Source organism: Ceratotherium simum, chromosome 39 (assembly GCF_057802395.1).
Source record: "Ceratotherium simum simum isolate JZ-2026a chromosome 39, ASM5780239v1, whole genome shotgun sequence".
Lineage (NCBI taxonomy): Eukaryota > Metazoa > Chordata > Mammalia > Perissodactyla > Rhinocerotidae > Ceratotherium > Ceratotherium simum.
The window spans coordinates 10,872,292-10,893,995 of NC_141938.1; the positions used below are offsets into that span (position 1 = coordinate 10,872,292).

The 21,704-nt window shown below is 56.8% G+C and overlaps 2 protein-coding genes and 1 pseudogene across 3 annotated transcripts; 1 reads left to right on the plus strand and 2 right to left on the minus strand.

The window, feature by feature from the left end:
* Positions 1–6,671: 6,671 nt before the first annotated feature.
* Positions 6,672–11,039, minus strand: LOC147912180 (CD320 antigen-like; annotated as a pseudogene). The gene is made up of 5 exons (XR_015550229.1): positions 10,897–11,039; positions 8,369–8,494; positions 7,749–7,982; positions 7,298–7,455; positions 6,672–7,128 (listed from the first exon to the last, which is right to left on the minus strand). The product of XR_015550229.1 is annotated as a CD320 antigen-like (transcript).
* A 2,750-nt stretch (positions 11,040–13,789) lies between these two features.
* NDUFA7 (NADH:ubiquinone oxidoreductase subunit A7) lies at positions 13,790–20,521 on the minus strand. Its single transcript, XM_004443774.3, has 4 exons — positions 20,421–20,521; positions 19,960–20,009; positions 16,424–16,573; positions 13,790–13,984 (listed from the first exon to the last, which is right to left on the minus strand). Exons 1-4 carry the CDS (start codon positions 20,469–20,471, stop codon positions 13,894–13,896), a joined length of 342 nt encoding a protein of 113 aa, XP_004443831.1. The 5' UTR covers positions 20,472–20,521; the 3' UTR covers positions 13,790–13,893.
* Positions 20,522–20,579: 58 nt separating this feature from the next.
* On the plus strand, positions 20,580–21,665 carry RPS28 (ribosomal protein S28). Its single transcript, XM_087425599.1, has 4 exons — positions 20,580–20,676; positions 20,771–20,818; positions 21,290–21,423; positions 21,588–21,665. Exons 1-3 carry the CDS (start codon positions 20,638–20,640, stop codon positions 21,410–21,412), a joined length of 210 nt encoding a protein of 69 aa, XP_087281725.1. The 5' UTR covers positions 20,580–20,637; the 3' UTR covers positions 21,413–21,423; positions 21,588–21,665.
* The last annotated feature ends 39 nt before the right edge of the window (positions 21,666–21,704 follow it).

Here is a 21,704-nt window from a genome sequence, read left to right on the forward strand (position 1 = left end):
ACCCATGCTGCAGCTATGTCAGAGCTTCATTCCTTTTTTTTTTTGTGAGGAAGGTCAGCCCTGAGCTCACATCCGTGCTAATCCTCCTCTTTTTGCTGAGGAAGACCGGCTGTGAGCTAACATCTATTGCCAATCCTCCTCCTTTTTCTCCCCAAAGCCCCAGTAGATAGTTGTATGTCATAGCTGCACATCCTTCTAGTTGCTGTATGTGGGGCCTTGACCTCAGCATGGCTGAACAAGCGGTGCGTCGTTGCGCACCCAGGATGCGGCGGCCGCCAGTAGCGGGCCTTGCGCATAACCGCTAAGCCACCGGCCGGCCCCAGAGCTTCATTCCTTTTTATGGCTGAATAATATTCCTTTGTATGGATGGACCACATTTTGTTTATCTCTTCATCCACTTATGGACCTTTGGCTTGGTTTCACCTTTTGGCTGTTAACGATTGTGCCGCTATGAATATTCACATATGACCAACATGTTTTGAATAAATGAAGAACTCTAATAATTTAACCCAATGAACCACATAAAAGTGGACATTTCAGACTGTGGCAAGACAAGAGGAGAAAGTATCAGAAAGACCCTTTTTTGGGGGGGGTTAAATCACAGCTCTGCCTTTTTATTGGTGTCTTAATAGTTTATAACATTGTGAAATTTTGGTTGTACATTTTTGATTGTCAGTCACCATATACATGTCTCCCTTCACCCCTTGTGCCCACCCCACACCCTCTGCCCCTGGTAACCACAATACTGTTCTCTCTGTCCATATGTTGGTTTATATTCCACATGAGTGAGATCACACGGTGTTTGTCTTTCTCTCTCTGGCTTATTTTACTTAACATAATGCCCTCTAGGTCCATCCGTGTTTTTGCAAAGGGGACGATTTTGTCTTTTTTATGGCTGAATAGTATTCGATTGTAATATATGTATACACCACATCTTATTTATCCAATCATCAGTCAAGGGACACTTGGGTTGCTTCCACATCTTGGCTATGGTGAATAATGCTGCAATGAACATAGGGTGCATAAGCCTCTTTGGAGTGTTGATTTCAGGTTCGTTGGATAGATTCCCAGTAGTGGGATAGCTGGATCATAGGGTATTTCTATTTTTAATTCTTTGAAGAATCTCCATACCGTTTTCCGTAGAGGCTGCACCAGTTTGCATTCCCACCAGCAGTGAATGAGGTTTCCCATTTCTCCCCATCCCCCACATTTGTTGTTTTTGTCTTGGTGATTATAGCCATTCTAATGGGCGTGAGGTGGTATCTTAGTGTTGTTTTGATTTGCATTTCCCTGATGATTAGTGATGTTGAACATCTTTTCATGTGCCTATCGGCCATCTGTATATCTTCTTTGGAGAAGTGTCTGTTCATTTCCTCTGCCCATTTTTTGATGGGGTTGTTTGTGTTTTTGTTGTTCAGTTGTGTGAGTTCTTTATATATTAGGGAGATTAACCCCTTGTCAGATATATGTTTTGCAAATATTTTCTCTCAGCTGGTGGGTTGTCTGTTCATTTTGATCCTGGTTTCATTTCTGTTGTAGAAACTCTTTAGTCTGATGAAGTCCCACTTGCTTATTTTTTCTTTAGTTTCCCTAGTCTGGGTAGGCATGGCATCCGAAAAGATTCCTTTATGACCAATGTCAAATAGTGTGTTGCCTGTATTTTCTCTATGAGTTTTATAGTTTCAGGTCTCACCTTCAGGTCTTTGATCCATTTTGAGTTAATTTTTGTGAATGGCGATAGCAGATGGTCCACTTTCATTCTTTTGCATGTGGCTGTCCAGTTTTCCCAATATCATTTATTGAAGAGACTTTCCCTTCTCCATTGTATGTTCTTAGCTCCTTTGTCAAAAATTAGCTGTCCGTAGATGTGTGGTTTCATTCTGGTCTTTCAGTTCTGTTCCATTGATCTGTGTGTCTGTTTTTGTACCAGTACCATGCTGTTTTGATTGCTATTGCTTTGTAGTATGTTTTGAAGTCAGGGATTGTGATGCCTCCTACTTTGTTCTTTTTTCTTAGGATTGCTTTAGCTATTCGGGGCAGAAAGACACTTTTTTAAGTACTTTATTTTTTTTTTCTTTGCTGAGCTAATATCTCTGCCAGTCTTCCTCTATTTTGTATGTGGGGACGCTGCCACAGCGTGTGATGAGTGGTGTAGGTCCACGCCCAAGATCCCAACCCGCGAATCCGGGCCAGCCAAGCAGAGCTCACAGAACTTAATCACCAGGCCATGGGGCCAGCCCCTTAGGTACTTGGTAATTGAGGAAAATTGAACCCCTTTGGTAATAATACAAACTAACCTGCGTCATTTCAGAACAAATTGTACCTACACAATGCTGTTATTAAACCAACTTGGTAAAAAAACAAAGTCTTACTTAAGCCAGAAGCTTTCAGTTAGATAAATCACTTCTCTAAAGAAGGATTTTCTTATTGCAGAAAGGCCTTGTAAAACCTGAGTCAGGGCATGGCCACCTCTACTCAAAACCTCCCAGAGGCTGCCACGTAACTATGTACTCTCTGTGCCCTGACCCAGCCATCTCTGCTGTCACATCGTACAACTGCTGCTACCCACTCCCTCCAGACTTCCTCTCTATTTCTGGAACACACTTCTGCCTCAGGGCCTTTGCACGTGCTGTTCTCTCTTACCAGAATGTTCTTCACATACATACCTGCCCCAGCTCACCCACCGTCTTACTTCTTCCAGGTCTCTATTTAAATGTCTGCCTATTCGGGAGGCCTCTTTCGACTAAGATAAAAAATACAGTGACCCTTCTTTCTCCCGATCCACCAGGTGGATCCCTCCGATTCCGGCTTTCAGTCCCCAGAACTTAGCATCATGTGACGTCGAGGTTCTGGTCTCTTATGAAGTGACTGTCCCCACACCCCACCTCCGTCTCATGGGTGAGAGGGCTTTGTTCTGCTCAAGGCCAAGGCTCCGGCACCTAGAACAATACCTGGCACCCACTCAATGTTTGTTTTCCTCCACAATTAACCTACACACGCAATGCAATCCCAAAGTCCCAACAGGACCTTTTATGAAACGCATACCAGCTCACAAAAAGATGCACGTACTGGTAGTTAAGAAGCCAATGTGCTAAACGCTGCTGAATTGTTAAGCTTTACAATGGGTAAGTTTCTGTTACGTGAATTTCACTTTGATTAAAAAAACTACAGAGTCATACCGCTGCACACTTGTTAGAATGGCTAACATTTCAAAGACCGGCCATAGCAGGTGGCCTTGAGGATGCGAGGAAACAAGAATACATATGCTGCGGGGGCAGAAAAAATAAGAATACATCCACTTTGGAAAACATTTTGGCAATTTCTTTAAAATTAAATATATACCTACCATAGGACGGCACCATTCCACTCCTGGGTATTTACCCAAAAGAATTAAAACCATGTGAACAGACTTACACATAAATGATCAGAGCAGCCTTATTCGTAATAATCAAATACTGGAACCAACCCAAATACCCATCAACAGATGAAATGGGTAAATGAACCTGGGATAGCCAGACAACAAAAGCCTCAGCAATAAAAGTGAGTTACCTTTTACTACATGTAACAACCTATACAGATCTTAAGATAATCCCGGGAGTAAAAACCGCCAGGCAGAAAAAGATATATACTCTATGATTCTAGAAATGCAGAACCAATCGGGAGTTGCCTGGGTAATGGAGGTGGGGTGGATAAAAAGGGCACAAGGAAACTTTTGGGCAAGAACCTTGAACACCACGATGCTCAGTGAGAGAAGCCAGACACCAAAGGCCACAGAGCGAGTGATTCCATTGACAGGAAACGTCCAGAACAGGCAAATCCGTAGAGACAGAAAGTGGATTAAGTGGTTGCCAGGGGCTGGGGAGAAGGGTGGGGGGTGACTGCTAACGGGGATGCAGTTTCTTTTTAGGGGGATGAAAATGTCTTGGAACTAGATAGAAAACATCATAATGGTTGCACAACATTGTGAATGCACTAAATGCCGCTGAATTGTATGCTTTCAAATGGTTAATGGTTAATGTTATATTACGTGAATTTTTCCTCAATAAAAATAAGGAAGAATGGGCCAGTTGGACAAAGATACACAAACGCACACTGCTCCACCCCCTCCCCATCTGCCACTGCCCCCCCCCCCCCGCCGCCCCTCCGGCCCCCAGCCCCCCCTGCCCCGGCCCATCAGAATTTCCCAGGCGCTGGGCCTGTGGCCACCCCCACGTCTCCCTCCTTGTGGGCTCCCCAAACACCCCTCCTTTGAAACCTGGACCTTCGCTGGAATTTCCTGGAAGTGACTCGCGAGGCTTGCTGTCCGGGACAGGATGGGCGGCTGGCAGAACAGTGAGCCCCACTTGAAGGAACAGAGAGCTGCAACGCAGCGTGCTCACGGCGCCTGTACCGGTGACCGCCCGGGCGCCAGATGACAAAGGGCACCTGAGAGAGCAACGCCACGGGCCACCGTCACTCCAGCTGGCTCGAGGGGACGCGGTCGCCCACGCTGGCGGCCCCAACCCCGGCCCCTGCCCTCTGCCCCCTTTGTGGCAGCGGGCCTGCAAGGATGGCCCCAGGAACCGGGATCACCCTTCTGTGGCCCCCACCTCCGCCCCCCACACATCAGGGCTGGCCTGCGGCTCCGCTGAACCCACAGAATGTGGCGGACGAGGTGCTGGCCCGGTTCCAGGCAGAGCTGTAGAAGGTCCAGCAGCTGGGTCTGCACTTTGGGGAACCCTGAGTCGCCATGAAAGGAACACGGCCATCCTGCTCCGGAGGCCTCGTGGAGAGGGAGAGGCCACACGGAGAGGCCATGTGGAGAGCCCACACGGGCGTCACGTGGAGAAGGAGAAGTCATGTGGAGAGGACAGCGGATAGGGAGAGGTCCAGCTGGCCCGCCATCCGCCCCCAAAGCACCGGACATAACAGAGACATTCCATAAGGTGGTCTCCAGCCAGCCCAGCGCCCAGAGGACAGCAGCCACCATCAGGGGAACAGGAGCCGCCAGCCAGCCCGGTCAACACGGAGCCACGAGAGAACACATCAGGGGTTGTTTGGAGCCCCTGCGTGTGGGGTGGTTTGCTCCACTGACAACTGAGAACCCAGTGACATCCCAGAAAGACCCAGACCCTAGACCTCTGCTTGTGTGACACCTGTGGCCGGCCTCGGGGACCCCTGATGGGGCCCCTCGCCTGCTGTGGCTGAGCGTGCCTGAGCAAAGGAAGGAAAAAACAAAAATCCTAAAGAGAGAATCCCATCTGTGATACAACTTCTTCCTCCAACCGGACGAAGCCCACCGTGGTTCCATTTCTGTGGAGGGCGCCTTGGGACAGCTCAGCGTGTACCCGGTGGGCCAAGCTGGGAGCTGAGAGGCCCAGGGCCCCCTGAGCAGAGGGAAGGCCTTGTACCCCAGGAGGTGGGGTGCCCTCTGCTCCACGGTCAGCCGAGGCCCCCCATCCTGGCTGCAGCCCATCTCCCAAACCTCAACTCCCCCTACCCTGCAGAGAACTCAGCCCCCAACACGCTGGCCGAGGCCCAGACTCCAAAACTCATCTCAACCACCCTCCCCACGGGGACGGGGTCCCAAAGCCAAACTCCACCACCCCCAGGAAGGCCTCCTGCTTCACCCACTTGCTCCTCCAAGCGTTTCATTCACAAGGCCCAGCTCCCTGCCTGACAGATGTCAGAGCCCCCGACCCTGCATGCTCCCCCGGCACTGGGCTGCATGGGGCCCGCTGGTGGCAGACACCCGGTCCACCTCCAAGGTTGTCAGGGAGGTCACTGCCCCAAAAACAGGATACCGGGGCCCTGGAACCACCATCTGGAGATGAGGACACCGAGGGTCAGAGAAGAGCCCTGCCATCACCACCTGGCAGTTAGGGTGTGTATTAACTATACTTTCTGTATTCTTGGCAGCCTGGCCTCGCTAACCAGGGTGGACCATCCCTCCCAGGATTAGCTGGTTCTAGAGATAAGCAAGCAAGTCACCAGCGAGTGTGCCTTTACATGCAACCCAACCAATCCAGGGCACTCTCCCCTGCCCGGATAACCCCAGGGCCAGCCCCTGCCCGCATGAAGTGCGCTGGAATTGTTCCGACTAGCCAATCCTAAATCTGCTTACCCTGCCTTGCTTGTTCGTTCCCTGGAAACCACAATAGGGACTCCTGCCCATGTTCCCCCTCCCTCTGCCCCCTGACCCACCCTGGTGCTTCCCCGTGTGGCCCTGCCCAGTGTGCTGTGCCCCCTTCTCTTGGGATCTGTGAGTAACAAAGTGTCTTTTCAATGGCAGTCATCTCCTGATCTACGGGCCTCGCCATTGCTGAATAATAATAAACCTACATGTTAAAACAGAGTGGGGCTGAGACCAACCCTGGGATGCCCAACTTCCATCGCAAAAGGAGGAAGGCGTGATGGACAGGGTCCCCCAGCCCAGGACTCAGGGAGGAACCGCCCAAGCTCTGCTCCTCTTCCAAGAAGCCTGCAGGCAATTCAGACAGCCCCACCACCCCGCCTCCCCGTCCCCTGCTCTGGATCCCAGCAAGCCAGGGGCGGAGTGGCCGAGGGGGCACCCTGGGCTGGGTCACCGAGTCACATGCTCTCCAGGCTTGGCGCTCCACCACAGAGGAGGGGTGGCAGCAGAGACCCCAGGCTGCCCAGGGAAGAGGGAGACAGAGGCCCACAGGCAGGCAGAGGATGTGAAGTAACTTTAATCACCACCCTCGGACGGGCACAGCAAGAGTCTCTAAGAGCAGGGCCACCCCCGGGAGTGGCCTGGGGCCAGCCCCTCAGTTCCAGCTGCGGCGTGTTCCGCATTCAAGGCTCCCTGCATCCAGGGGAAGGATCCGGGCACCCCCAACCTCCAGGGCCACGTCTGCAGGAGCTCAGGTCCATGGCGCTGTGTGGCCAGGACCCATGTCTGAAGGCAGGTGTGCCAGCAGCCGTGTGCGTGTCCCCATAGCTGCCACACTCAGGGCCCGGGTGACGTGACGACAAGAGCTTGTCCTTAGAGCACTGAGGTCTTCCTCTCTGACAGCAGCAGGGTCTCCTTCACAGCCACCAGCAGCCCCAGCGGGTCAAGGTGCCCCCGGGCACAGAGCCGGGACAACACCAGCAGGGCAATGGCAGCCAGACCTGCACTTAGCAGCACTGTGGGCGACAGACACATGGGAGCAGGTGACGGGGTGGCAGGAGCCCCCACACCCACCAAGCTCCTGACATGTCAGGGTGGGGGGTCTGAAGCCTGTCCCCTCCCCAGCCCCTGCTCCCAGGAGTAGTCGCTCCAAGCCCCACGCAAGTGAGGGCCCGTTCATCTCACCAGCAGCTGCAACAGCCCCATAGACACTTCGGTTTCCAGGCTGGACCGAGTCAGGTCCCCAGCAGAGGTAGCTGTAGCCTTCCTGAGAGAGGTGACACTCTCCGGGGTCACAGGGCTCCCCATGGACGTGGCAGTCCCTTCCTGGAGGGTCTCGGTTCCTGTAATAAGTCCAGGCATTCAGTAGCTGGGGAGGGGGCACCCAGGGCGTGGGGGGTTGAGTAGGTGTTCCAGGTACCCGGGGGGGACCTTGGGGCTCATCTTCATCCCAGACTGAGGTTGGTGAGCACTGCCACGCCGAGTCACCTCCCGCCACCCCCACGGGGATGCAGGCACGGTCAGATGCCCACGGCCACGCCCCCAGGCTGCTCACACACCAAAAGGTGTCCGGGTGCCATGTCTAACAACCAGCCCTTCCCACCCCACAGGCACGCCAAGGTCCCACGGCACACACCACAGCCAAGCTCATCGCCAGAGTGGGGACAGTCCGGGTGGCCATCGCAGAGCCACGTGCGTGGGATGCAGGCACCGCCCAGTGGGCAGCGGAGCTCCCCGGCGGGACAGGGCTGGTGGCTGCAGTTCTGAAGGTTCTGGTCGATGCCATTGGCGCAGTCATCGATGCTGTCACAAGAGCAGGGGCTGCCAGAGGGTGGCGGGCACCCCCCATCCTGGGCACAAGGCTCCATCCCTAGGGCAGAGGGTCAGTCAGGTCAGCAGCCCACTCAAGAGGGCCAGGCCCCCCCCACCGCCCAGCCCCATGCAAGGCCCGCCTTCCACGAAGAGTAGACCCTATAAGTGCCGCCAACGCTAAAGGTTGCGCCCCGCTTCCGTTAGCTCCACCTTCCAAGGACAGGCCTCCCTGCAAGCCCCTCCTGCCAAGACCCCACTAACTCCGCCTCCCTGTAAACCCACAGCTCCTCAAGCTTCAATCCCAGCTTCCCTCCTTGCAAGCCCCGCGCAACCTCAGGCGCCGCCCCAGTGGGCGCTGCCTGAAGCCACACCCCTTCCGCAGCCACCCCACCTCCCTGTGGCCCCGACCCCTGCAAGCCCCGCCCCCGGGACGCGGCCACTCACTGCACTCCTGCTCGTCGCTGCCGTCAGCGCAGTCCGCGTCACCGTCGCAGCGCCAGGCGAGGGGCACGCAGAAGCCACTGGTGGGGCACTGGAAGCTGGTGGGCGGGCACGAGCCTGCGCTGGGGCCTGCGAGACGCGGACAAGTGAGGCCGAGTCTGCACCCTCCCCCAGGAGCAATGGTCACAGGGCTCGACCACGTGGAGACAGGGCGAGTTCCAGGGACCCTTTGCTGAGGACCTACTCTGTGTGGGGCTGGAGCTGCGCGCGTCACAGCCTCACCACGAGCCCTATGGGGCAGGTTCTACTGCAATCCACACTCTACAAAAGACACTGAGGAGAGGGAAGGCCAGACCCTGCAGAGCCAGTGGCAGAGGCCGGGTTGCAACCCAGGTCTCGCCGATCCTCCAGCCTTTACCAGGCTCCAAATGGCCAGATGACCTCCCCAGAAGTCCCTCCAAGACCCTTCTGGGTTAAACAGAACCTGCTCTGGATCAGGCCCAGCGGCAGGGTCAGCAGGGCTGTTATATCCTTCCTGCTTAGCAACGGGGAAACTGAGGCCCTGGGAAGAGGACCTGCTTAGTCACCAAGCCTTGTCCACTCAACTCCTAAGTTCCTCCCAGGTCCAATCATTTTCCCACCCTGAACGTGCCACCTCCACCACCTCCAGTTGGACACTGGAGACCTCTCAGAGTCGCACTATTCCGTCACCCACCCGCGCCTCCCTTCTGCTCAAAACTGTACACTGTTCCCCGACCCTCTCACAACCAACCCCTACCTCCTCTGTGTGGTCCAGCCCTGAGCCCTTCCTGGACCTCACCTCCTCCCCCACTCTTCCTCTTCATCAGGCCCTTGGCCTGGCTTCCTTGCTGCTTCTCCAAGAGGCCTGGCTCGTTTCCACCTCAGGGCCTTGGCCCATGCTGCTCCCTGGCTCACACTGCCCTTTCCTCCCCCTACTCTGCACCTGCTGATTTCCTCCTCAGCCTTCAGATCTCAGCTTCTTTCCTGGGAGGGGTCTCATGCCCTTCTCTGAGACCCCTGAAGCTCTGCCTCCCACTTATAACAATGGACCCAATGGTCCTTAAACTGGTACCCGCGTAGACTAGGCGCTCAGTGGAGGTCAGAGCAATGACCTGGTAACCACAAGCCCAGGGCCGTGCCTGACAGCAAGCGGACACAGGTCACACAAGGGTCCAGGCTGAGTCCAGATGAGATCTGAGACTTCCTGGACCCCGGAGCACAGAAGGGCCTGGAAGCTGGGCCAGCAGGCAGGAGTCTGAGGGGCAGAGGGAGTGGCCTTGAGGGTCTCCTCCTGGGTGAACCAGGGCAGGTGGCCACCATCTGGCTTGGCCGCAGCCTAGCCTCACTCCCTTCAGTCCTGGACCTCTGGCCCCTTTCACCTTTACTCCCAGGGCCCTGAGCCTCCAAAACCCCCACTCGGCACAGCCAGCCCCTCCGCAGGGCTCCAGGCCCAACTGTACCTGCGGGCCACACAGTCCCCGAGCTCAGGGAGCCCGGAAGAGCTGTGGAAATCCGGGAGCCGCCTTCCCTCCAGGCCCCCGGGGGTCTGGCGGCCGCTGGCACGGCTTCCTCCCCAGCCCTAGCCGCTCTCTGCACTGACAAACTTTGACCTCCCTCCCTGGCTGCTGGAGCGTGCGTCCCTCTGCAAAGCGGGCGGCAGAGCAGAGCAGACCTGGCCTCATGGGGCTGTGGGGTCGGACAGGAGTTGGAGGCACCACTGACTCCCCTGCCGGCCTCAGGTTCCTCACCTGTAAAACGGGCACCCTAGGAGGCCCCACCTCAGTGTCCTGAGGAGAGAAGACTGCTTGCGTGTAAAAAGTCTGGAACTTGGTTAACGTGAGTCCTGCCTCCTTGGAGGAAACAGGCACATCCGGCCTGAAAAGGCAAGGGCTTCGGGGTCAGGCAGGGACCACAGCAGGCAGGAACCCACGGAGGAGCGGGGTGAGCCTGAACCCGAGCTCACAGTGCGCACGGGGAGATCCCTGTAACGCGCCCAGCTGCCTCTGGGAACCTCAGAGAGGGTCAGGGGGACTTAGGGCCAACGCGTCCGCGGCCCTGGGGTCACAGGGAGGGAGAGAGCCCTCTCGTTCTTTAAGGCCGTTCTCTAAGGCCAGAGGAGGAAGGTGCAGAGATTGGCAGCGCGGGGGGTGGTCGCCAGGAAACGCAGCCACACGGGCTGGGGCGCGCGGGTTTGGAAGGCGCGCTGCTGCGGGCGGCGCCGGGTGACCGGCCATGCACGATCAGACGGGGCACAACCAGAGCCTGCAGCGCGCCCTCCCGCCACGCTGTGCTGAAGGGCGGCGTGGGGGCGACAACAGGGCACGACAAGCAGAGCGGCTGTGCCGGGCGAGCAGGGCGGAGGAAGGCGGGCAGAGCCACCCGGGCCGAGGGTCCCGGGTCGGGGCGGCACGCGGGGCCGTCGGGCCACGTGCGGGGGAGTGTCCGCGACTCGCCGCAGCCAATGGCCGGGCGCTGCTGGCGCGCGGGGAGGGCGCGCGGAGCTCACTCACCTGGGGCCCGGGCCGAGGGTCGGGTCGCGGCCGGGGCGGCGTCCAGGCCCAGCCCGAGGCCGAGCAGCAGCCGCAGCGCCAGGCCCAGAGCCGCTGCTCGCCGCGCCCCGCCCCCCGCCATCAGCCGCTCGGCGCACCGCCCCCGCCGCGCCGCCGACCCCGCTCTTATCCCCGCGCACGCGCACGCGCAGCCCGGGGGGCGGGGACCAGGCACCAGGACCCGCGGCGTCCGCGGCCAGGGCTACCGTAAAGGGTCGAATACGAGGGGCGAAGCGATTTCACACTCACCCCGCTCTCCCCACCCACAAGGCATAGCGAAGGCTCTGGGGCCCATTTGAAGTTAGAAGCTTGTGGGGATGTACACGAACTTGTGTGTGGCTTCTCACAATATTTAACTTTCCACTTGCATCCGGCAGCAAAAGTCATTGCCTAATTATCCTATTGAATATGGCGCCACTCCTCTCAGGCGTGCCCCAGCCCTCCCTCCTCCTGCTCCTTCTGTGCCCTGGACAGATTATATATTTACTAATTTTTGTTTAGTGTCTGATTCCCCACTAGAATGTCAGCTCCAGGAGAGCAGGAATGCTGTGTTCCTCGTTGTGTCTCCAAAGCCAAGAACAGTGCCTGACACATAGTAGGCTCTTTTTTTCTTTTTAAGATTTTATTTATTTTTCCCCCCCAAAGCCCTAGTAGATTGTTGTATGTCATAGCTGCACCTCATTCTAGTGGCTGTATGTGGGATGCAGCCTCAGCATGGCTGGAGACGTGGTGCGTCGGTGGCGTCCGGGATCCGGGCCCGCGCCGCCAGCAGCGGAGCGCACACACTTAACCGCTAAGCCACCGGGCCCGTCCAGTAGGCTCTTAAAGATTTGGTGAGTAGGGGCGGCCCGTGGCTTAGCCGTTAAGTGCGCGCTCCGCTTCGGGCGGCCCTGGGTCCGGATCCCGGCGCGCACCGACACACCTCTTGTCTGGCCATGCTTAGGGGGCATCCCACATACAGCAACTGGAAGGATGTGCAACTATGTACATCTATGACATACAACTATCTACTGGGGCTTTGAGGAGAAAAAGGGGGAAAAAAGGAGGAGGATTGGCATGGATGTTAGCTCAGGGCTGATCTTGCTCACACACACAAAAATAGATGTGGTGAGTAAATGAAAGAATCCTCCGGTTCCTGGCTTCCATCCTGGGTCCGCCATCCCTCCCACCTGGATGCGCCGCCTCGCTCCCTGCCTCACTTAGTCCTTCTAGACCCCTCATAGGGAGGTGGGTATCATTTTTTACTTCGGGAACAAGATATGCAAAGGCAGCCCTTGGGGTTTCTCTTCTCCCGCTCACCCAGTAGGCACATACATTACAAACCTGCTGCAGACTTTCCAGCCAGTCTGGCCTCAGTGTTTTCTTCTTGGAAATAAAGAGCTTATCGACAGCTCTGCCTTCCGGAGAAGCAGCGCGTCCAACTGCCAGCAGGACCCCACACAAGTTACCGTCCCCCAGCGTTAAGACAGGCGTGGGAGTGTTCACCAATCCCGGTTTTCCGTGATGCCACACTAAAGCGTCCCGATCTTCCCAGAAGGGGTTCCATTTACAGGTTGATGGCATGCTATTTCAAAACGCTGGAGGTTTCAGCTGCTTTTGGAGCATATATACATATAATTGTTTAAATCAGCCTCTCTCCTATTCCCAGGGGAAATGTGGTAAGGCAGGGTGCACAGGTGCGGAGGAGGATGGCAAGGATGGCAGACGCGACTGCCCGGGGCAGGGCAGGGCAGCGGCCGCCTTCGAGCCTCGCCATCTCGGTGAGGGAGGCATGGGGCGCGGGATAAGAGCGGGAGCAGCCGTGCCTTTGTGGCAGTGGAGCGCAGACTCATGGGCCCCCCGGGTTCGGGGCCAGCTCTCAGCGAGCCTGAGGCAGTTCTCGGTCTTTCCACGCCTCGGTTCTTCCGTCCAGCGATGACCTGGCAGGATTGCTCCAGGAGCCGGGATCACGCAGAGAAAGGCTTCAGAAGGTGCCTGGCACCCGCGAGGAGCTCAGGCGTCAGACCTCTCCCCTCCTCCACTCCCGCGCCCAATTTCAAGTCTGGGTCAAGAAACTTTATTCGGACACCTGCAGTGGCCTGGTTGCCCGGGGTTTTGCAAAGCCCTCCGGGTTGCCCTCCTTTGACCTCTGCAAACCCTGCCCTGCCTCCCTCTCCCTGCTGACCTTCTTTCTCAGTGGGATTCACCTTGGCCCCGACCAGAATCCCACCTCCGCCAGGAAGCCTTGCCAGGGACACTCTCCCACTTGAAGTCACTGTGTGGCTCCTGCAGCCAGCCTTGGGCTACTTCCTGTTCAGCTTTCCCTCCCCTCATTCCCCCACAGGGACCAGGGGCCTCACCGCCCCCAGGCCCAAGCACAGAGGTCTCTGGCTCAGGGAGCCTTTCCTGACCCGCCCTAGGTGAGCCTTCCCTGGGCGCCGCCTCGCTGTCCTGCCTTCCCCGCTGAGCTGCGGGGGTCCAGGATCGGGCGGGGTGGGGGCGTCGCGGTGGGAGGGCACTGGCCCATGTCCACACGAGTGATGGCCCGGGGAGCTCTTGAGATGCAGAGGCCAAGTGAGCAGTTTGCGTTCGCCCGCGTCCTTCACAGTCGGTGCTCACAAACACCCAGGGTCCTGGAGCCACCCCACCACTCTCAGGGACAGAGCCAGGCCCTCGGAGAAGGGCCAGTGACATGTCTGGGCCCCCCCGCACCATGTCACCTGACTCTGTGCCCAGTGGCAGCATGGCACCCTGGACCCCCAGAACACTACCCTTCCCCCGCCCCTAGAGCGCTGCTGGAGTCAGAAGATTCTCACCCACTTCACCCCAAAGTCCAAGCAAGCAGGTGTCGCTTCAAAAGGAACAACGGAAGCCATACTGCAGCTCCATATAATTGGCATAAATTAGGTCAGTCTCCCCCAAGGGAATCCAAGGAGGGGAAGCGCCACTGAGGGCCTGGCCTGGTGTCCCAGGGCACAGTCACAGGTAAGGCTGGTCATGGGATAGCTCCCACCTCTTGATGGGAGGAGCCGGCGTCACTGCCTTCTTCTCAGTGGCTGCGGCAGCCGGGCTGGAGGAAAAAAGCAGACTGTGGTTAGGGCCAGGTTTCCAAAGAACAGGGTGGAAGGATCTGAGGAATACACCTGCCCCTGAGGGGTACTCGCCTGCTGAGACTGTGGAGCTGGAGGCCAGAGCGTGGGGTGTTTCAGAACGCCAGACCCCTCCAATGGGGTCCCCCAGAGGGTCAGCCCACTTGCTGGGAGCTGGCCAGCCCCGTCTGCCCTGAGCCCCGTGAACCCCCAGTCGGCCTGGCTCTTGGGCCCAGAAGCAGCCATGACTAGCCCTGTCCCCTCCAGTACTCCTTCCCACATGCGGCCCCAGGGTGCACCAGCACCCCATTCCTGCTGCCCCAGGACAGGACACGGGCAAGGGCCGGGCCCTCAGGTGACGGCCCCCGCTGCTCATCCTTCCCTCGGTCCCCAGCACCTCTCCCCGGCAGGCGCTGTATGTGGGCACAGCGCAGCCAGACCAGCCCCCTCAGTCTCACGGGGCTGAGGGTCAGTGTGCAGTTGAAAACACATCATTTGGCCCAGAGGTGGCCTGGGGTGAGCCCCAAGGAGACACCGTGCCAGCAAATCCGAGGCAAGCAGCCCCCTACCTGAGCCCCTGGGGCCTAGGGCTGGAGAGGCTTGCACACGGTGAGCAAGAAAGGAGAGGAGGCAGAAAGAGGGGGGCTCTCCTTGTGGAGGAGGCCCCCCGTGCCTCCTATTCTCCCGGAGCCTGAAGCAGGTGCAAGGGGCAGAAGGCAGCAGACATCCGGGGGCAGTGAGGGGTGTCGGGGAACAGGGCAGCTTGCCCCAGTCCGGTGCTGGACTCTGGTGGATCTGAAGACCAGCACACCGACCGTTCAGAGCTCTAACTGCACAGCAGGCCCCGCCTGGCCTCACCACCTTATAGTTCTCCTCACAGTGCAAGCCCACCGCCCCCATTTTACAGATGAAGAAACCGAGGTTCAAGGAGGCTGAAGGACTGGCCCAGGACCATATGGTGAATCGGCTAGAGCCGAGACACCACTGGGGGTCCAGGCAAAATGGTCTGAAAGCCTGCTTCTGCTATCCACAGGCTGTGTGACCCAGGCAGGTCACTTGGTCTCTCTGCGCCTCGATTCCCTCTTCGGCCACAGGAACCATGACTACCTAACCCGTGCAATTCTTAGGAGGCAGGCACGCCATGGACTCTATTCTAACAGCTTTCAAATGTTAATTATGAGGGTTAATCCTCATAACAACTCCACTGTAGACTGATATGTTGAAATCCTGTGCCCCAAGGTGACGGTGTTAGGTGGGGGGCCTCTGGGAGGTGATCAGGTCATGAGAGCGGAGTCTTCACGAATGGGATCAGTGCCCTTAGAGAAGGGACCCCAGAGAGCTCCCTCCCCCTTCCACCACGCGAGGGCACAGTGAGAAGATGCCAGACGCTGAACCTGCAGGCGCCTGGATCTTGGACTCCAGCCTCCAGAACCGGGAGAAATCCATTTCTGTTGTTTATCCGCCGCCTGGTCTGTGGTATCCCATCCCAGCGGAACTCTCTAAAGTGGAAACTATTCTTGTTCCCGTTTGATGAAGAGAAGCACCTGAGGCCAGGGACCAACCCGCCTTTTGAGAAGCATGAGGTTTATGCAATTCTCTCTTTAAGAATATAAAATTATAGGGCCAGCCCGGTGGCACAAGCGGTTAAGTGCGCACGCTCTGCTGCGGCGGCCTGGGGTTCGCAGTTCAGATCCCGGGCGCGCACTAAGGCACCGCTTGTCAAGGCATGCTGTGGCGGCGTCCCGTATAAAGTGGAAGAAGATGGGCATGGATGTTAGCCCAGGGCCAGTCTTCCTCAGCAAAAAGAGGAGGATTGGCAGATGTTAGCTCAGGGTCGATCTTCCTCACAAAAAAATAAATAAATAAAAATTAAAAAATAAAATAAAATAAAGAATACAAAATTATAGGGGCTGGCCTGGTGGTGTAGTGGTTAAGTTCGCGGGCTCCGCTTGGGCGGCCTGGGGTTCGAGAGTTCTGGTCCCGAGCTCTGACCTATGCACTGCTTGTCAAGCCATGCTGTGGCAGCGTCCCATATAGAGTAGAGGAAGACAGGCACGGATGTTAGTTAGCTCAGAGCCGGTCTTCCTCAGCAAAAAGAGGAGGATTGGCATCGGATGTTATCCCAGGGGCTAATCTTCCTCACAAAAAAATAAAAAATAAAGAATACAAAATCATAAAAACAACCATGCTTGGGCTTCTTCCAGGGCCCTTGAAGGGAGATTTGTCCGTGTTGCAGGAAACCCACCCCCAGCTGAGGCTCTAAGCCCTACCCCTGCCGGGCGGCCGGGTGGAGATTGAATGAGCTCTTGGACGAACAGCCCCCAGCAGCACCCTTCCTGACACAGCTGCTGCCCGATAAACAGGACCCTGAAAGCACAAGGGGGAGAGAGGGCTGGTGGCAGGAGGGTGTGGGGCCTCACCTCTCTGCTGGCTTGCCTGACACCAGCACCTTCTGCGAGGACATGATGACGGAGGGCGGCACAGCTTCCCGGCGGCCGTCTCGAGTACAGTAGTAATTGTTGGAGAGCTTGTGGCTGGGGCCCACGGGGAGCTTGGGAGGAGGCTGAGTTCTGAGGAGAAAGAACACTGGCGTTGAAGCAAACCGACAGTCGCTCGCTGCCCATCTGGGCTGGCGTGGGCCTGTCAACTCAGTCACAAGACTCAGGGTCGGCAGCCACGGGGACGCGCTGCAGGCCGGGGGTGGCCCTTGGTACACTGTCATGGACATATGACTGGGGAGGGTCTAGGGCCCAGAAGCGGGTGGCAGCTCCCACTGTGGATGTGAAGGTGCTGGAAGGCGAGGCCTGGTCTGCCCCCCGCAAGGCCCCCAGCTGCCCCAAATGTGGTGGGTAGAAGACCTTTTGTGAGGTGCCTCCCAGGGAAAGGGGAGGCCCAGATGGGACACCCAGGCCTGTTCCCACCCCCCACAGCCCCGAGTGTGGCAGCTGGCCTCAGCTACACCAGCAGGTGCTCAGGAAATGCAGAGGCCGGGGTCTGAGGCTCTGTCCACCACTTGTCCGTAGACACGGGTGACAGTCCCAGACTTAGCTCATTCTGAGGGGCTCTGTCCCCAAAGGCCAGGCTGCAGAAACCCAGCAGGCCCTGTTATCTCAGGAACTCTCTGGAGAACCCCGCTGGCATCAAGCCTTACTACTCAAAGAGCACCTTGACCTCTGAGCCTCACAGGCCTCTGCGTTTCCTGCCTCCTCCCGGCTGCTGCTGCCAGAGGAGGGGTGTGAACTGAGCTGAATTTACAAAAAGGCATGAAAAGGAAACGTTAACCTCAAAACAAAAGAGGAGCTTCCGTGGAAAACACAGCAGAGAGGGAGGGCAGAAAAGACTGGAAAAAATCATTAAAAGATCAGTCGGTGGCGCAAGCGGTTAAGTGCGCACACTCCACTGCGGTGGCCCGGGGTTCGCCAGTTCGGATCCTGGGCGCGCACCGACGCACCGCTTGGCAAGCCATGCTGTGGTGGCGTCCCATATAAAGTGGAGGAAGATGGGCACGGATGTTAGCCCAGGGCCAGTCTTCCTCAGCAAAAAAAGAGGATGATTGGCAGATGTTAGCTCAGGGCTGATCTCACAAAAAAAAAAAAAACCTTTCTCATTCAACCATGTTTTTAAATAACTTTTTTGTCTGGTGACCGTTTTGCCAGGATCTAAGTTTTTTTATTTATTTTTTTTGTGAGGAAGATCAGCCCTGAGCTAACATCCATGCCAATCCTCCTCTTTTTTGCTGAGGAAGACCGGCCCTGAGCTAACATCTATTGCCAATCCTCCTCCTTTTTTTCCCTTTTTCCCCCCAAGGTCCCAGTAGATAGTTGTATGTCACAGCTGCACATCCTTCCAGTTGCTGTATGTGGGACGCGGCCTCAGCATGGCCGGAGAAGCGGTGCGTCGGTGCGCGCCCGGGATCCGAAGCCCGGCCGCCAGTAGCTGAGCACGCACACTTAACCGCCAAGCCACAGGGCCCGCCCCGAAAAGTTTCTCTTAAAACAAGTGACAATCGAGCCAGCCCTGATGGCCTAGCGGTTAAAGTTCAGCATGCTCCATTTCGGCGGCTTGGGTTCGGTTCCCAGGCACGGAACCACACCACTCGTCTGTTAGTAGCCATGCTGTGGCAGTGGCTCACATAGAAGAACTAGAAGGACTTACAATTAGCATATACAACTATGTACTGGGGCTTTGGGGAGGAAAAAAAAAAGAGAGGAAGATGGGCAACAGATGTTAGCTCAGGGTGAATCTTTCCCAGCAAAAAAAAAAAGTGATAATCATTGTATAAAAAAATGAGAAATAGATAAAAATAAAGCTTAAAAATTTAACATTAGGGCTGTCCCGGTGGCGTAGCAGTTAAGTGCACGCACTCCACCTCCACAGCCTGGAGTTCACAGGTTTGGATCCCGGGCAAGCACGGATGCACCGCTTGTCAAGCATGCTGTGGTGGCGTCCCAGATAAAGTGGAGGAAGATGGGCACGGATGTTAGCCCAGGGCCAGTCTTCCTCAGCAAAAAGAGGAGGATTGGCATGGATGTTAGCTTGGGGCTGATCTTCCTCACCAAAAAAAAAAAAAAAATCTAGTATTAAAAGCAATATCCTGGGTGGAAAGTAGAATCTGCTTAACCCGTGGAGTGCAGAGATGATGCTCTAAAGGCCAGGCCATAGCTTTCTACAACTTAGCACAGAAAAGGCATAAAGAACCAGCGCCCCATAGAAAGGCCCAAATGAATCTCTAGGGGGCGCCATTCTCCTTTCACAAAACCGTTCCCTCAACTGGCCCACCAACTACCCTGCATGGAAAAGCAATTCAAAACTATGCCATTTGGAATCAGTCACAATATGTAGACATTCACAGGAATGTGGCTATTTTAATGCTCGTTTTCTTCCTTGCATGCTAACCCTCCGTGGCTGCGTCATCTCTACCTGCCCCTCTGACTTGTGTGGACTTCCACCCCCTTCCTCCGTGTTTCAGCCACCCTGCTCTCTTTCCTATTTCTGGCACTTTCTGGCCTCACAGCCTTGGCGCTTACTGCCCAGAATGTCTTTTCAATAATTATCCTTTGCGGGCCGGCCCTGTGGCTTGGTGGTTAAGTGCGCGCGCTGCGATGCTGGCGGCCCGGGTTCGGATCCCGGGTGCGCATCGAGGCACCACATCTCCGTTCATCATGAGGCCGAGTCCCACATGCAGCAACTAGAAGGATGTGCAGCTACGACACACAACTATCCACTGGGGCTTTGGGGGGAAAAAATAAAATAAATAAAATCTTTAAAAAAAAAAAAAATAATTATCCTTTGCCTCCTTCTCATCATTCAGGCGACTCAAATGTCAATCCCTGAAGAGAACTTTCCTGACCACCTGACCTAAGGTCGCCACTCTCAGCTACTCTCATTCATTTTGTTTTGTCTTCGGAGCATTCCAGAACAACGTTTTTTACCGGCTGTGTTTAATTCCTATTTTTCTCTCTCCCTAGGATCTGGGCTCCATGAAAGGAGTGAGGATAAGAACTTTTCTTGTTCCTACTAGTGTCCCCAAGGCTGACGACATGGGAGGGGCTTGTAAATATCAACCCATTTTTGGAAATAAATGAGTTTGAAATCAAGACGCTTCTAGGTTCAACTCCCAACTGTCACTTTCTAGCTTCTGAGTGACCTTAAGCAAATGAATGAGTCCCTCCAAGGCTCCAAGTTTTTCACGCGGAGCTTGGGGCCGCGCTGAGGACTGCGCATCGGCACACGATTCCCACTCAGAATTCACGCCCAACCTGGCTGTTCCCCGAGCAGCCGTCTCCGACAGAGTCCAGCAAGGTTGAAGGAAAACCTCTGCCTCCACACCTGCCAGGGGGCTGGGGGCAGGATCTCCGCACAGCACTCCAGGGGTCTAAAGGAACACGGATTTTGTTTCTGATGGAGGGAGGACAGGACAAGGCCGGAGTCTGGGCAGTGAGCGGGGCTTGCTCACCGCTTGGAGATCTCCTGGTAGCGCAGCTGCAGCTTCGCCTGCAAGTCTCGCTGTGGGAGGAGGAAAGGAAGGAGGTCAGCCTGCAGGGCAGCCCGAGAGAGGAGGGAGCGAGAGAACAGGGGCAGCCCGGGGATGGACAAAGGAAGGGAAAGCTGGAGACGGGCAATTGGGGACGGGGACATGGGGCTGCAAACGAAAGCCGGGGACCGGGGCGACAAGGCTAAGAAGGCCTGACTGGGTCCCCGGCCAAGGGAGGGTCAACGGCTGAAAGTGGAGGCGGGTGTGTCCCAGACTGAAGGGGTCACGATTGGGGGTCCCGGGCTGAGCGAGGAGTCCGGCCCAGGGGGATCTCGGCAATAGGGCCCCCAGGCCCAGGGGTGTGGGAGGCAGATGAGAAGCGGGAGCGAGTCCGCGCACGGAGCCCGCAGCCCCGCCAGCGCCCCGCTTCCCGCTCCGCGCACCCCGGATGCAAAGTTCCGCAGCCACTGGATGAGCCGGGTAGCGGACGCCATCTTTCGTCTGCTCTGAAGGGCGCCGGTGACGTCTCTGCCGCGGGGGCTACTGGGAAGGGCGCGTATGGTCTCGCGAGAGTAGGAGTGGGCGGAGCTGGAACGTCGTATAAAAGCTTTCCCCGAAACACGTGACTCCTCTCCGCCCGACCGCCGCCGCGCCGCCATCATGGACACGAGTCGTGTGCAGCCCATCAAACTGGCCAGGGTGAGGCGGGGGCTCAGACTTGGGGGCCCGGATGAGGAAGGAGGGGATCGGGGGACCGGGCGGACCAGGTCTGACTCTAGCTTCTCTCCGCCAGGTCACCAAGGTGCTGGGCAGGACCGGCTCTCAGGGACAGTGCACGCAGGTGAGCGGGTGGGGGCGCCCCGGGGTCTGAGCCCCCTAAGGATGACCCGCTCCGTGCCCCAGGCCCTGCCGGCTGGAATCTGAGAACCGACGTCCCTTTTATTCCAGGGCTCCCGGAAGGTCCGAGGTCCTGCCAATCGGGTCTGAGCCCCGGTGTCCGTCCTCGTGGCTCAGCCCGTCCCCATGACCACTGTGGGCTCCACCTTTTTCCGATTGTGTTCCCGTCCCCGACGGGCCCAGAGCTGCAGTTGTACCCGCCGATGGCTGCTTCTGGCACTCGAGAGCTTTGCTCTCCAAGTCTCAGCTCTTTTCGGCTTCTCTCCCGGCCCAGCCCCGTCTCCCAGTCGCAGTCCCCTTTTTAGGTATCCCTGGTCCGGCCCCGACACGTTCTCTGAATCCAAATCTGCCCACCCCACGGGGCCTGTCCGTGGCCGGCCCTGACTCCTTCCCACCCCGTCGGTGGGCCCCGTAGGTGCGCGTGGAATTCATGGACGACACGAGCCGCTCCATCATCCGCAACGTGAAAGGTCCCGTGCGCGAGGGCGACGTGCTCACCCTGTTGGAGTCAGAGCGAGAGGCTCGGAGGCTGCGCTGAACTTGGGGCTGGTGAGTGCAGGACTGGGGTGCGAAACAGCAGGCTCCTGTTAGATCCTTGCCTGGTGGGAGGGAGGCTTCACCAAGCCCACAGGGGTGGGGAGGTGTAGAAAGGGTCTGCGATGGGCAAGACGGGGGAGGGAGCGTCAGCGTCTCATGTTTGGGTTTGTTCACAGGGTCCTGGATGTGTGGTTTGACTACTTGGCCCATGGGGATGATCTGCGACTGTTAATAAAGAGCTTATGTTGTATATATACTTGGGTTCTTCTCTGGGTTGTCACCAGGCTGATAAA

Bases quoted from the DNA above. Each gene is read 5' to 3' on its own strand.
- RPS28 (XM_087425599.1), top strand. From the start codon at position 20,638: ATGGACACGAGTCGTGTGCAGCCCATCAAACTGGCCAGG. The intron at 20,677-20,770 runs GTGAGGCGGGGG...TCTCTCCGCCAG, and splicing joins AGCCCATCAAACTGGCCAGG to GTCACCAAGGTGCTGGGCAG. The intron at 20,819-21,289 runs GTGAGCGGGTGG...TGGGCCCCGTAG, and splicing joins CTCAGGGACAGTGCACGCAG to GTGCGCGTGGAATTCATGGA.
- NDUFA7 (XM_004443774.3), bottom strand. From the start codon at position 20,471: ATGGCGTCCGCTACCCGGCTCATCCAGTGGCTGCGGAACTTTGCATCC. The intron at 16,574-19,959 runs GTGAGCAAGCCC...CTTTCTCCTCAG, and splicing joins TACCAGGAGATCTCCAAGCG to AACTCAGCCTCCTCCCAAGC. The intron at 13,985-16,423 runs GTGAGGCCCCAC...TTTTTCCTCCAG, and splicing joins TCAGGCAAGCCAGCAGAGAG to CCCGGCTGCCGCAGCCACTG.